Here is a 15,498-nt window from a genome sequence, read left to right as displayed (position 1 = left end):
GTGTTCCTGCTACAGAGAGGCAGCAAAGTACAATTTGGAGAGGAGAGGATGTAGATCTGCAGTTGCAGAAGTCCTGGGCTGTGTGCAGAGATCCTGGGGTGAAGCTGCAGATGCTGTAAGTTGGCAGAGCACAAGGAAAGTTCAGAGCTTTTCTGAGCTGATGCACATGGAAAAACAATGGCTGGTATCCTTTGACATGTGGCTTTACTGTCCAGCTGAGAGCCCAACATGTGCGATAGCTGACTTTCTATTCCTTTTCCACTTCATTTGCAGTTGAGTGACTGCTACCAGGGAGTGGTGTTTGATGGTCTGGAGACCCTCTTTGCATACAATACAGAGTCTGCTCTCCTCTGCCTGCTGAAAGCTGTCAGAAATCGGCCTTATATCTATCTTGTGAACCTGTTCCAGGATTATGCTTCTTTTAAAGCCAGGGATAAAGCTGCAAAAGAGCAGGAAGGTAAAGCTATTCATCTCCATACCTCTCAAATCTTCTCTCAATCCCTCAAACTTATCTGTGGGTATCTATGTAACCAGCAGAGCTTGTAAGCAATGTTTTTATTAGTCCTTCCTCTTTCTACCTTGATGTAGCCAGCACTCAGTTCATGGTTGCTTAAAATACAGCAGAGCTAAGGCAGTAAGACTTACCTTAGTCTCTAACATTAAAGCTTGGGCACAAGTGCAACCTGTTGTGGCTCAATAACTAACCACCAGCCAGCTATCCACAATGCTGGTACATGGGAACTCACTGATGGGCAATAGTTGAGGGGATTGTCTGAGTTTTGGAGCAGGGTTATGAGCTCCTTAGTATCTCCTGGCAGGATGATAGGCTGGGTTGGGACAGTTACAAGTCCTTGCAGCTCACCTTGAATATCAAGCTCTCCTTGCAGTCACTAATGGTTTCTCCTCTGATCTGTGCTGAAGAGCGGGAGCAGGAGGAAGCTGCCAGGAGGGAGAAAGAACGTTTCTTGGAGATGGATGAGGATGAATATGATGCCCTCACTGAGGAGCAAAAAACTCAGTTTAATAACAGTATACGACAAGCCCAGCGTGAGAGGAGGAAGAGGTCTGTAAACCTTCCATGGATTACTCCCCAGGATAGTGTCTCTGAAGCGTTTCCGTGCTCTGGACACCTTGGTTGAGCTCAGAGGAGTTACAGAGCAAAGGCCAAAACCATTACAAGTGGCACAGGGATGGCTAGTTCCAACTTCTTGGTTCCCAACAGAGGAAGGACCTTCTTCCAGCGAGATGACATCTCTCCATTTTAATGATGAACCCTCCAGCTTAGAAGCTGTCTGCAGGGAGCTGGGAACTGGGTTTGCTTTGCCACTGCACTTATAAGCATTTCTAAGTTAATTGTGTTGATTCTCACCTTCTTCACTAAACCAGAGGGGTTGTTTTGTGGGTTGGTGTGAGGCACAGCTGTACTGGCTTGGTATAGCTACCAACCCTGCTGCAGGTGAAGTCCTTACAATGCTGATCTCCCAGGGTTTTCCTCACTGAATGACACCAACCATAAAAGCTCATGTCTTTTGGGCTCATCTTCAGCTGCAGCAGCAGGTGAGCCTGTGGGAAGCTCTGATCCACCACAGCAGGGGGATGCATAGGGTAAGTGTGAAACTGGGAAGGGGACCTGCTTAAAGCAGCCTGTATTTCAGCACTTCTTTCAGCCTGAGCTGAAGTTTAATTGGGAAGAGATCACTAGGACTGATCTAAACCATGATTTCCAGGTCAGATAGTGCAAGTTTCCCATAGTCAGGGCTGGATTCCAGCAGGAAACCTGGTTGATTGGAGCCTGTTTTGCAGGAGGGGAGTTACTGCAGCCTTTGCTTTCTGATTGATGTGATTATTCGCTCAAAGGAGCAGACTATGCCCAGGGAGGAGGGCTGGAAAAGCGAAGTATTGGTGCAGGGATAACTGGGTGTTAGTGATTTGCCAGCTGGTTTACACTGAGAAATCAAGGGAGGCCTTCAGGCATCACTGCAAAGAAATGGTGGATCAGTCTTTGACAATGTGCTGGAGGTGTCCTGGTGGACCTTACCAGAGAAGTTGCACCATTTAGACTTATGAGAGTAAGGCTTAGATTTGGCTGGCCCTGGAGGTTCCCTCCCACCTTTCTGCAGCTTGGATGTTCCCAGCCTCCCCAGGTTGAGGGATGCCTGTGGAGATGGTCTAATGGTTCTGCCTGGCCTCAGGGTCAAGGAATGAAGTGTTGGACCAGCTGGGATTGCAGCGAGCCCAGATTTCTGGTGGTGACTCTCAGACATGTTTTCTGTTTGGCTTGCTGCAGGGAGATGGAGCGGCTGGCTCGAGAGCTTGAGGAAAAGCACCAGCGGGAGCTAGAACGCTTGAAGGAGGAAGAAGAGCTGAAGAAGAAGTCTAAGCGGGGAAAGAAAGATCTTGGAAAAGACAAAGATCATGCTTTGAGGAGGAAAAGCCTGTCTGGAATCAGACAGGTGGGTGGTTGTGTTTAGAGAGATGAGTAAAAGCCCTTGAGGACCTTCCTGCTGGGCTGTACCATTCTCTGTGAAGCCAGCAGCCACACACAGTGCTGGGGACAAGGACCTGGCCATAAGTAACACATGGGGCTGTGCTGGGAAACAGCTGCTTCACTGGGGGTGTTTTCCCATGGGTTTGTAGCAGACCTGCTCTTTGGATCATGCTGCCTTTGAGTCATGGCTTCACATAACTCCATACATTCACTGTGAAGCCCTAGGGAGTTATAGTCCAGCATTTCTCCCCACTCTGCATGTGACTTACACCTCTGAGCCACTGACCCACCTGGGATGTGGTGTCTTTTCCTATGTGTCTGGCAGGAGATAGCACCAAGCCTTAGGTATCCATTAGCAACCAAACTTCTCAAAGAGTCAGCCTGCTGCAGGGGTGCTCAGCACACCAGAAACAAGGTCAGAGGATTGCACAGTAGTAAGGGGGTGTCTCAAGTTCCCTGTTTGGGTTGGGAAGCTGTTCTATTTCTCAGCTGGTTTGCAGGACTCCTCATCAGTCTGGCACTGAGGAGTTTGCTTTCAGTTGAGCTACACTGGGAACTAGCTGCGTTCTGAACTGGGATTTGTAGACCACCTAGCACAGGTCTCAGGCGAGGCTTTGAGTGCTACTGTAAAGCTCATCGCTGTCCTACAGCACTTGAGTTGGTGCTTTGAAATGCTCACTGTTTTTTCCTGCTCCTCCTGCCTAGAACGTGATATCCCCCAGCACCACCAACGCGTCCACCACCAACCGGTCTGATGTCACCGAGGGGGTAGACAAGAAGGGATCAGTAAAGGAGCGCCCAGACTCTGTGGCAGGTGACAAGGAAGATAAGAAGCGGAACAAGGTTCCCCCAACAGATTCCTGCCCGGTGGTGGTTGTGGAACCTGCAGACCCAGAACAGGGGGAAACCAGAACCCTGAGTGAAAGTGAGAAGAACTTAGCCCTGAGGTTTAAGATCTACGAGGCATCGCAGAAGAATGTCATGCATATTTTGTCATTCTGGGACAGGGTTCAGGGTATCCTTACGTTCCCTCTGAACTATGAGGAGATGCGGCAACAAGCAGAAGACCAGCGCCAGCGTTTATCCAGCCGCAGGACCCGAAAGGACAGAGAGAAGGAGCGTCAAGAGAAGCTGGAGAAGGAGCGCCTGGAGAAGGAACGACTGGAAAAAGTGAAGGCTCTCGAGGACTCAGAGGTTTCTCAGCTGGAAGGGGAAGGTGCAGAAGGGTTGTCCAGAGGCCAGGATATCGGTGTGCCCTGCTTAGACATCCAGGTGCTGGGCTCAGAAGACGTGACGAGGATGATTCTGGAGGGTGGCAAGCTGCCCACAGCAGAGCAGGTAAAGTCCTGCAAGGCTCAGATGCTGAGCCTGCCATGATGTGGGCCCTGGTGCATTGTGTCCTGACAGGTGACAATGGCACAGAGTGTCCAGGCCACTGATGATGTTCCACAATGGCTCCACAGCAGCCAGATGGCTGGGGAGGTTCTCAGCATCCCTTGGATGGGTGTAAAGAGGGAGTGCTCTCTGGTTAAGCATCCTACCTGTTCCAAGAGTTTCCTAGTCTGGAAATCATTAAAAATGGTCACAGGGCAGCTTATGGTTATTGTTTTCTTCAGCTGAGGCACTCAGAGAAGAGATTTCTCTCTAAGTCCCACTTGTAGGTCCTGGCCCTGCTCTGGAGCCTGCCCACCCCACTAGGCATAAAAACACACTGTGTTCCATATAAATTAACAAACATAAAACCACAAACACCAAAAAAACAAACCAAAACCCCGCCCACCGAAAAAACACCCCAAATAAAAAACAACAACAAAACCAAAACAAAAGAACAACAAACAAAAAAATGCCACTGCGCAAAATCAAAACATTGCCAAAAGCTTTGTGCCTTTAAGGAAGTGTGAGGATGAAGGTGTCAGGAGTATAAACAGGGTTTTCTCTTATGCTTTAGATCCTGGATGACCTGGGACTGGGTCCCTCAGGGCCTCCCATTCCCCCGACCGCTTTTTACTCTGTGATCCGTTACCCAGAGACACGGTTGGCCACAGCATCGGGAGAAGCCCTCAAGCACTTCATCTTTGTTGTGCCAGAAGCTGCCAGTGCAGAAGAAGAAAAGGCTGACACTGAAAGTCTCCAGAATGTCCCCATTGTGCCCACAATGAAGGTGCCAGGGCAGGAGTCAGGCTGGGTGGGGGTGTGGGGGGCAGGTGGGATGGAAAAGGGTCACTCTGGAAGGGCTGTGAAGATGTGACAGGGCTGCATACCTGCAGACACAACTTCTATCTGTGCAGAAGAGACATCTCTGCTTGAGACACAGGGTAGTTCTGTAGGATGAGAAAAAAAACACCTAAAATCTTCAACTTCTAAACTGTTGTGGTTCAATTTCATTTCTCTGCTGACAGAAGGTGGGGATGGATGAGAGCACGGAGAGAAGCAATATAACATTGAAATAGTATTCAGAATAATGAACAAGAAGCACCATTGCTGTACATTGAGGGTTCTGGAGCAGGAGAGTTATTGTAGGCAAAACACAGTCTAATTAGGAGCACCAAGCCTCTGGGCAGATGTGAAACCAGTAGATGCTCATTATTACTTATTCTCTCACCTGTCCATTAACAGACCCACAGCTTACTTTCCAGGATGGGAATGTCTTAGGGCAGGTCTCACCTTTCTCTCCCTTTTCTCTCTCCCCTTTGCTGTGAAGAGCTCAGAGCAGCAGGTCACCCCAACCAGGAGTCGGTCGAGGAAGGAGAAAGTGGCTGGCAGCCAGGAGGCTGGGAAGGAGAAGCGAAAGCGAAGCCTGGGCCGCAAGAGACCTCGCCAGGGGTCGGGCTCAGCAACATCCACAAGTCCCGCCAGGGTGCACCAAAGTGGTGTGGATGCCATCCCATCCCCAAGGAGGTTCGTCAGGTGAGCTGTGAGGGGGCAGGTGAACCCTCTGCTCCATGGCCATTTTGTCAAATGAGGTCCATGGTCCCCAGCTCTTCAGTGACCCTCTGTCAGTGCCTCCATGGGATGGCAAATCCACAACCCTCTTACTTGTCTCATCTGCTTGTTAGCAATGTCTGATGCCTCTTCTTTAATTACCAGGCTGAGCAGATGCCGATGGATAGTGCCTGCTGGTGGTGAGGTGGAACTGAGGGTCCACTTCAGCTCCACGGTGCAGGGCCAGTTTGACCAGACACTGCATTTTGAGATCCTGGGGACAAACCGACTGTACCAGCTGCACTGCAGGGGCACCTGCCTGTACCCCACCATCAGCAAGGACCCACGGTATGGCTGAGCTCAGAGCCACGGCTGCCTCTCATACCACAGTGACCTTGTGGCTTGGGCAGAGTGTGCTGCTTGGGCAGAGTGTGCTGCCCGAGCCACCCAGCAGCTCCTTCCGTGCTTGGAACTGGGAACCAGTGCTGGTACCTCAGCCAACAAGAAGGGTCGTTGCTTTCTGACTAGGTTTTCTACTTAGAGCATCTCACAGCTCCTCATTCCCTGTTTTCTTCGCCCAGGTTGGTGTTTCCTCACTGCAGGAAGAGCAAAGCAGATGATGACATCATCTTCAAGCAGTATGTCATGGAAACAGGTGTATTCCACTTTGGACCTCTGCTGTGTGGCAAGTCAAGAGACTGGTACGTGCTCCCGCACTGAGTGAACAGCCTGATGTGCTGCCTGCTTGGAGTGAGATGCTGGGATGGGATCTCCACAGCCTTGTGCTTTCATGGACGTGCTTGGGAATGTGCTGTCCCAGTGGCACAATTCAGGGCAGGCCCGGGCAGAGACCTGGGAGATACATGAGGCTGAAGGGCCACAGATGTGTGAACTTGAGGAGATAAAAGGCACATGAATCTTGGAGGATCTGGGGACAGGCGGAGCTGTTGATCTTCTGCTTCTCTGGAGACATTCTAAACCTACCTGGATGCACTCCTGTGCAGTCTGCTCTGGTGAACCTGTTTTAGCAGGTGGCTTGGACTAGATGATCTCCAGAGGTTCCTTCTAACTCCAGCCATTCTGTGATTCCTACCTGGTGGGTGCCTTGGTGGCCACAGCCACATGCTTCTTCCAGCCTGAAGGTGACTTGGGGCAACCTGTGTCCCCCTTCCACATCTCAGCTTCACCACCTATGAAATGAACTTTATGGTGCTTTTTTTTTTTAAGTGCTTTGAGCTCTACAGGTAGCCTGAATGAGCAATTATTCTATTGGTGGTTTGTAAACCCTTTGTTAATCTGCTGTAATATTAGTGAGACTTTATGAATTTTCCCTGCCAATATGGGGGGGGCACGTGGAGGGAACCTGCAGAGGAGTTAAAATAGGAATTACATTTTCCTGATCCTTACTGTTGGATACAGTCTGCCTAAAAAAGTTGTCATTGTAGCTGTTGACATATTTCTATTTTTAACATGTCTTTTTTTTTTTTTTTTAAATGTTAGAAAATAAATTCTTGTATTCATGGGAGCTCTGGACAGCTGGTGGTATTTTGACAATCCCAGGAAATTAAAACAGTTTAAAAAACAAAAGAGGATCTTTAGGCTGATGAGTAGTCTCACGTTTCTGTTTGCTTTTTTAACTCTTTAAGATATGGAACAGACAGATATGGAAAGAAGGGACATTTGTTAAATTTAACACTCCTCATGGGAATTAATACTTTCTATTTTCTTCCTTCAGGCTTTGAGCTAAACCATGAAATACAAGGCAGTCTCATGACTTTTTTGGAAGAGATAAGCTAAACTATATTTAAAATCTCTTTTCAAAAGCATTTCTTTATACCCTGCAGGGAAGGAAACCCAACAAAGAAGGGGGAAGAACTCGTCTGCCTGGAGTACTTTTATTTTTCCAGATGCCTTTGAATTTGTATTTTGTAAAATGCTCTTTAAGTGGCCTGAGCATTGTCACGCTTCAGGTTTGGAGGCACTGAGTATAGGGGCAGATATCAAAGTCCCGCAAGGCTGAACACACCATGTAATTGTGCCCCCAAAAGTGATCCTTTTTCTTAACCTGCTCATTAGACTGTGGTTTCCCAGTGCTGTCCTCGATGTGTGATAGTGGCAACTGTCTCCTCTGCAGCCTTTTCCTCTTTTGTGGACAGGTACAAGGCACCGCAATTTCACAACAACTACGAGACGTTAACCATCCTCAACGTCACCCCCTTGGAAGCAGAGGTGCGTTTCTCCTTTGAGCACGATCTCAAAGCAGACACGTTCCTTTTAGACCCTCCTAGCATGACACTCAAACCTAAGGAGAAGCAGGTAGGAGTCGGGCAGGTGGGGCGGGCACTGGTGGAAGTTCCCAGGAGCTGTTCCTCCTGCTCACTGGATGCTCTTCTCTATTTCTCTTTGTGGGGATGGGGCTAGGAGCTGACCATTTGGGCATACCCCACTTCAGCTGGACTCCTGGAAGACAACCTTGTCTGCTGCATTAAGGAGAACCCTGAGCCAGTGATCTTCCCCCTGTGCTGCCAGGGCGTGCAGGTGGAGCTGGGGGTCAGCCCCAAACAGGTGCATTTCAACAAGCTACTCCTGCACAGGTCAGTCTCCCCCGCTGGCTGCTCTGCAGGGCCAAGAGCTAACAGTGAGCTGCCCTTCAGCTTCTCTCGCTGGCCTGGTGCCCGCTCAGATCAGAGACAGGGCTCATGTCCCTCTTTCTGCCAGAATTCCCAGTATCTGGCTCACTGTTCCTTGCTGGCTTGGGGATCCTACGACACCTACAAGCTCTATAGCCTCCCAGCAATGCTGTGCAATGGGCAGCCTGATGCATTGGTACCTTGTCTGCTTGTTCAGAGAGCAGTCCAGTTGCTTCTCCTTGTCTTGCTTCTATTGGCTACACTTTTAACACCCAACTCACCCCCAGAACCTCACCTCCAAGACTTGTGAGAAAGCAGAGAATTTAACTGTGTTTCAGACACATGGACAGGGCTGCTCCAAGCTGTATTCAGCTGCAAGGCTGGCATGACCATCAGACAGCCGGTACTGAGTGTCTTCCTGTCTCTGCAGGAGGGAGAGCAGGACCCTGGTCCTGCAAAACCGTACCCCGCTGCCCATGGCCTGGCGGCTCAGTGGGCTGGAATATGTTGGGGAGGACTTCTCTGTGTCACAAGACGTGGGAATCGTCAATCCTCGCACAGAGTTTGTCGTGCATCTCTATTTGAAGGCCAGGAAGGCTGTCAACATTAAGAAGATGATCCGACTAGAGGTGAGGGGGTCTATGCCCACCCTGGCAGAGCAGGGCAGAGAGATCAGCCCGGTGCTCTTAGGGATGGAAATTGTGCTTGAAGTGGGAAGAGGATGAGCCTTCATGTGGTTCCTTTCTGTCCACATTGCTGGGAGGAGCAGCCCTTAGCAGCAAGGGACTCTCACTGAAGGATCATGTTTTGGAAACTGACTAGCAGGATGCTCTGGTAGCTGAGCATCATGGGGCAAGTGTGCTGTGGAGTCAGGGAGAGATGCACCTGATGGACACAAGGGTGCTACAACCCCAACTTCTGCTGCCACAGACTGGGTTCACCAGAACAGTCGGTGCATCCCGGAGCATCCATGACACCCCAGATAACCAGACACAGCATCCTGAGCTTATACTACACCCAACTTGCCTCTGAACATGGCTGAACGCTGTTGTTTGGTTGTCCAGAATTTAGCGTGTTCCCTGAACCCATCCTGGAGTCCTTCTGGGGCTCTTACCATGGAGCAACAAACTTTCACCCTGGGATTTTGTTCCCTATGTTTTAGGAGCTGCATTTCAGTGACATTGCTGGGCAATTGAAGAGGAGAGGGTTGGTTGCTAATGCCACCTGCTCTGGGACAACTCATGCTTTATTGTGGTTGTTTTTACATCACTGTGACTCCCAAGCTGCTTTAGCAGCAGCATTTCCTGCTGTAGGAGTGCAGAATTGTGCTGAGAGGGTTTCTTACTGTGGCAGAATCCCACTGGGTTGGCCCATGAGATGAACAGGTTAGGAAAGCCTGGGAGTCCACAAATGCTTGTCAGACAGGGGAGGCCATGGTGGGAGCGGTTGGCAGAGACAAGGGCTTCTATGTTGTCTACCAAAGTAATTTAAGAGACTGGCTTAAGCAGTATTTGTTTCTTGCTGCCTCAGGTTTCAGATGCAGAAAACGTCCTGGGAATTGTTCAGATTGAAAATATCCAAATCCTTGCGGAGCCCTATGATGTTGCTCTGAGCATCACCATTTCGAAAGGTCAGTGGATGCCACCAAAACAAAGTAGTCTGGGTGCATTGCATTGCCTTGGCAGGTGGATGACCAAAGCACTTGGGATGGGATAGTATGTAAGTATGGCATGAATACATAAAGCACATATCCTGCAAGCTGTGGGGAGTAAAGCACTGTCAGGGCACAGACAGCCTTGAGTCTCGCACCTCTGAACTTTGGAGTGTGCAGATTGACTTGGGGGCTTTGAAACAACAGTGATGAGAACAAGCAGTTGGCAATTTTTGAAGGCTCAGCACAGCACATAAAGTTGTTGGATCCGCCCTTGGAAAAGAAGAGATGGAAACCAAGCTCCTTAGCTGCAGATCTTCTCTAAGTAAGAAGTGAAAGGGCAGCAAAGTAGCTGAAGAAAACTTCCAAGAACAGAAAGTTGCTGAGAAGGATTTTGTGCCACCTGGGAACTCCAAACATGTATCTTGCCACTTAGTGTAGTCTGCAGCAGCTCACAAATGTTCACCATTTCTTACCTTGCTCTGCGGGTTTTCTGCAGGTACGGATGGCGGCATGGATTTTGGAATCCTTAGGGTCCTGGATGATGCAAAACAAATGCTGACTCTGAAGAACAAAGGGAAGTATGAGATTGGATACAGGTGGGTCCAACTGCCTGGTCCGTGAATGTATGGTGCCACCATCTGTCCAGGCCTGCATTCTCATGCAGTCCATGGCTAGAACCTGTTTCCATTATGCCTACCTCATGGTCTAGGAAAATATAAAACCTGGACTTTGTAATTTCAAATATTTTAATAGAGAACCCAACCACAGTCCAGCAGTTCTTCACGACTCAGCAGGAACTAGATGGAGAGACCCTGAAATATAAACCACTCACTGCTAAGATTCATTGCCTTCCTTGGAGGGTCAGCTTTGAGACTCTTTAAAGGAGGAAATGAAGAAATTTGGGGTCAAGGTTAGCTTGCAAAACTTGTGATTATCTGCACTCTCTGTCAAGATCTAGGATTCCCCAAGCAGAGCTGGACTCTTTCACTTTTATATTTTTTATGGCCCTATGCCAAGTCCTGGCTGTGCTGATGGCACTTGTGCTTCTAACTGCAGAAACCTCATTCTTTCCCTTTCTCCCCAGTTTGAAGCTGGAAACTGCAGATACCAAAATACCTGACTTGGCATCCCACTTCACTGTCCAGCCACAGAAGGGCTTGCTGGCTGCCTCAGATCGCCCTGTGCAGGTCCAGGTGCTCTTCCACCCCAAGGTGGAAATTAATATTGAGGACAAACCCATCCTGCACTGCCAGGTGAGCTGCCTGGGCCAGGTGGTGTTAGCACACCAAGTCTTGGGAGTGTAAGCAGGACGTGTGTCTTCTGGAAGGAAGGCTTTAACTGGGGAATCCTCTCTCATACATGAACAACGAAGTCTTTCAGAAACGGTTTGTGATGCTTCCTAAGCAGAGCTAAAAAATCTGGCTCTGAAGGGAGGCATTTAAACAGGGAGAGTGAGGTGACAGGGCCAGGGGACAGAGATAGAGACTGGCCTTGTTGCTGTATTTACCAACCCCTTCTCTGGCTGTAGGTGATTGAGCCCAGCATTGGTGAAGGAGGAGAGACCATCGCTGTCATCCCAGTGAAAGTGTCAGCAAGAGCCACGTTCAGCAAATACAGCATTTGCCCTGCTTCACTCATCAGCTTTGGTGCCATAATAAACGGCACCAAGAAAACCTGCACCTTCAGGCTGGAGAACAAAGGCATCCTCGACTTTAAATTCCACATCTACCGAGCAGAACAGGATGCAGCTGTATTGCTAAAGAGAAGGTGAGAGAAGACCTGCACCAGCTTTCCTGCCTGAGGAGGCACCACAGCACAGCTGGTGGGTGACAGGCAGCCAGGACACCTGGGTTATTGTCCATTTGTGTCACTGGCTTGTGAAGAGGGGGCAGAAAAGTGCCTTGGCATCCCCATGTGTAGGACAAGGCTGGGTGATATAGCTGATGTATCCATAAGCAACAGCAGTTAAGTGCTGCAGGCAGGACCTGGGAGCCATGGGGAGCAGGAAGGATTTCCTCCATGGGGAGGAAAAACAGCTTTAACCTCAGAAAGGCAGGGGGAGCTCAGCATGATGGGTATTTTCTGCTTTCTCCTCTCAGTGCAAATCAAATGAAACCTGACCACTCCCACGAGAATGACAACCTAAGCAAAATGACTTCCTCAGCCAAGCAAAGGAAGAACTCACTGTCCAAGGATGCAAACCCAACCATGCAGGTGGGTGGCTCCTACTCCCCAACATGTGCAGCTACAGGAGGTGTGGGAAGATGTTGCTGTGCCCAGGCTGGGGGCTCATCACCACGGGATGGGATGTGGTGTGTGGTGGAGGTCCATCATCTCCCAGCCACAAGCAGAGGCAGGAGCTGCTCAGTCCCTGTGAGTGTTGTGGGGTCAGGAGAGGGGAGCAGGTGCTGTGTTCGGTACCTGCTAGCCAAAGCAAGTCTGTGAATACCACATACACAGAATGTCCCTGTTTGAACTCCCAGTCCATAGATACCAGATCACCTTGCTTTTTCTTCTTCCTGGTCCTCGTCTCTCTTGTCATTTCTCACAATTCTGCTCTCCTGTTTTACCCCTGGAGGTTGAAGGATCCCAGCTGCCGTCTTCACCATTTACACCCAAACTTCTTTCTCTGTGCCACTCAGGGCAGGCCTGCAGCTCCTCCTGGCTTGTTCATCTCATCTGAGTGTGCCTTTGGGCAATGGGGTCATCCCTCCCTTCCCTGAAACTGGGGGCTTGGGCCTGGCTGGAGGCCAAGAAGTGATGTACTCTTTGCTGGGGATGCTCCAGGTCAGGCTGTTGGACATCAGCCTCTCCTGGGACTCTTTCCGCAGGCTCGCTTCACTCTGGGCATGTTCACGGTGTACCCTGGCTTTGGCTCCCTCCCTCCTGGAGGCCAGCAGATGATCACAGTGGATTGTCAGGCAGAGCCACTGGGCACATGCAAGGAGCACCTGTGCATCGATATCAGCGGCAGAGACCCTGAGGACAACCCCCTTGGCATCCCCTATACCCTGTTTGCCGAGTCCTGCCTCCCAGGTACTCCCTGTTCATAGATCCCCATGGCCAGACCTGCTGCTGATCAGCACCAAGACTTTCTGCTTGGCTAGAGAGGCACCCTGACCCATAAGTCTCATCTTAAAATTCTCGGAGCTTCCCATCCTTTCCAAGTCCACCAGTGGGTAGAGGCTGGGAGGGATGCATGGAAGGATCAAAGGAAAACAATATCCTTCAAGACTGAGGGTGACTGAGCTCCATCTTCACAGCCAACTCCCCCAGCCAAGGTTGGGTTTTGCAGTGACCTGGGTAGAAAGGGCTTATCAAACCTTCTGAGAGCTCAACAGGGTCCAGAGAAATTCAGCAGGAAGGCTTCTCCATCCTCAGGCCTCCCTCTGATCTGCTTGCAGCCTTCGTGGTTGATGACATAGAGTCCATCTTTGAGGAGCATCGAATCTGCAGCAACATCAACCTCTGCCAGATCCTACAGACAGTGCAAGACAAGGGTGTGTTCATCACAGATGAGAACAAGTTTATCTTCACCAATGTTCTGGTTGGGCACAAGGCCAAAGCTCGCTTCAAGATCCGCAATGTGAACAAAGTCTCCTGTGATGTGGTCCTCTCCATCAAACCAGTCCCTGGGAAGGTAAGAACAAGAGGCCAAGGTGACCATTGCTCTTTAAAGGCTATATGTAGCCTGAACCATTCAGAATATCTCTGGGAAATGTGCTCAGAGTGGGCTTTTCTACCGAACTTATGTGCCAGGACTCAAAGCAGACTTTTTCCTCAGACTCCTGGTCTTTTCCTTCTCTTTAAAGGTCAATTCTAGATTATTTGCAGGGTATCCCATGCAGTCTCCAACTCTCATGTATGCTGGGGTGGCTGCCCAGTGCTCAGAACAAGCTTTTGCACTCCTGGGCTTTATGGCAGGTCCCTGTGCAATGGGTGGAGTCACCCCCTGAGATGAAAGGAGCCCATTTGGGGAAGCAGGAAGGAAGATGCTGTCTGAGGCTGTTCCCCATGGTGCATATGTGAAAAAGAGTGCAGCATGTTGAAGGATGTTTTCTCCTAACACCACTTTGTGGTTTTCTTCCAAGCATATCAGCCGCATTAGCGACATTTTCGAGGTGGATCCTGTTTGGATGCAGGTGCCCAGCCACTCCCACACCTTTGCTACGGTGACCTTCACTCCACAAGCGATGCAGAACTACCAGTGCGCTTTTGAGGCTTCTCTTGATGTCCAGGCAAGGTAACTCACCCTGGGAAATCTTGGAGGTGACTTTCTGATAGCTGCCTCTCCTCTGGGAGCATGCAGACCTTTTCTTAATGATAACTCTTTCAGTAGCCTTTGGTAGAGTACTTAGCGTTAGGTAATCCAGTAGGCAGTAACTATTAGATATAACAGGGCAAAAAATAAAGAGTTGAAGTTTAGCCTATATGAGTAACTGTGAAGACAGTGTAATATTAGGTATTGGAAGTTCTTGAATCAGAAAGAAATAAAAACATGCAAACGCTGAGCTGGGATTTTCCAAGGACAAGTGATGAGATGAAGTGGTTTCTGTGCCAGCAAGTCAGCATGCATTGTTTCCTCCTTGTTTGTTACAATGAAATGACCCTATGTGATTACCTGGGGTATATTATGTTATTTTACGTTAAGGAGCGATTGGACCCCTTCTAAAAGAGAAGCCCTGTTCCTCTGTACTGGGGCTCTGACCTGCATTTCCCCAAGCCTTTAGTGACTGAACTGGGACAAGCTAAGTCAGCTTTCTGCCCCGATAAGCAATTCCTGGCTTAGTGTCCTCGGAAATAATCTTTACTGTTGGTATTATTTATTGACTTCGCCCTTCCTGCTTTTATACTGTTTTCATGTTGTGCTTGTGCTTTTTGCATATGTCTCATATCACTGCAGCCAGTGAATTTGCCATGTCTCATCTGTTGCCTCGTTATTTCCCTGCATGATTTGATTAAGTGAAATGATTTCTGACTGGTGTTCTGGAAGGCTCTGGCTCTTCAGAGCAAGTTCCTGTTGTGAATGTCCCCAAATTGGACTGGGAGGAGAGGGAGAGATGTATTCTGGGGTACAGGAGCACCAGCCAGGGAAAAAGCAACGAGTGGCACTCGCTTTATTACTCACCAAGTAGAGAAAACGGGTTGGTACCAGCCCTAATGATTTCTCCTCTGCCTCTCCTGCAGCCCTACCACAATTAAAGCACAAAGTCTGACCTTTGATATCAGTGGAGATGGGAATCTGCCTCGGGTGACGGTCCTGCGCCCAGTCCTTCGCAATAAGAGGGGGAACCCTCTGCTGCTCTTCAAGAAGCTGTTGCTGGGTGATTTGGAAAAACTCCCTCTGGTCCTTAAAAACAGTGGCATCATACCTGTCCAGGTGAGGGCCTGCTCAGGGAATGCTCTGGTCTGGGAACTAGTGCTTGTCTCATGGAAGAACTGTCCTAGAAAACATGGTAGACCTGGGAATAGATGTCAGAAGTTCTTTTTAAACAAATGACTGATTTTGAGTTTCCAGGAAGGGAGTTCCTCTTGGAAATGTGATTTTTTTTGTCACCAGTCTGTCCTTTTCAGTTAAACACAACACAAGGAATTTGGTGGGCTGTTTTTCCCCATCTCTCTTCTCACGTTTTGCATCTCATGTGGGCATGTGTGGTGTCCTAGTCACAGTAGATAGTATTTGATCCTGTTTTACTACATTTTATTTAAACTCATTTATAGTTTAATTACATTCTACTTTTAGTACTACTTTTAGTACTTTATCCTGTTTTACTATATTTTAATTATATCCCAATGCCTCTGAA

The 15,498-nt window shown here is 49.1% G+C and overlaps 1 protein-coding gene across 1 annotated transcript in view; it reads left to right on the top strand.

The window, feature by feature from the left end:
• Positions 1-15,498, top strand: part of HYDIN (HYDIN axonemal central pair apparatus protein) — a gene marked incomplete at both ends in the record, with an annotated part of 136,703 nt that overhangs the window by 103,398 nt on the left and 17,807 nt on the right. The window contains 20 exon segments of the mRNA XM_080352011.1: positions 274-457; positions 922-1,063; positions 2,288-2,453; positions 3,194-3,826; positions 4,437-4,673; positions 5,190-5,395; positions 5,576-5,758; positions 5,992-6,111; positions 7,567-7,726; positions 7,832-8,004; positions 8,471-8,669; positions 9,571-9,670; positions 10,191-10,290; positions 10,779-10,947; positions 11,223-11,461; positions 11,794-11,908; positions 12,526-12,730; positions 13,099-13,334; positions 13,786-13,937; positions 14,882-15,074. Coding sequence (XP_080208137.1) covers positions 274-457; positions 922-1,063; positions 2,288-2,453; positions 3,194-3,826; positions 4,437-4,673; positions 5,190-5,395; positions 5,576-5,758; positions 5,992-6,111; positions 7,567-7,726; positions 7,832-8,004; positions 8,471-8,669; positions 9,571-9,670; positions 10,191-10,290; positions 10,779-10,947; positions 11,223-11,461; positions 11,794-11,908; positions 12,526-12,730; positions 13,099-13,334; positions 13,786-13,937; positions 14,882-15,074 — 3,912 coding nt within the window.

The sequence above is a fragment of the Nesoenas mayeri genome, assembly GCF_963082525.1.
Source record: "Nesoenas mayeri genome assembly, chromosome: 12".
NCBI lineage: Eukaryota > Metazoa > Chordata > Aves > Columbiformes > Columbidae > Nesoenas > Nesoenas mayeri.
The sequence above is the reverse complement of the archived record's forward strand: the minus strand, read 5'-3'. Positions and strand labels throughout refer to the sequence as shown.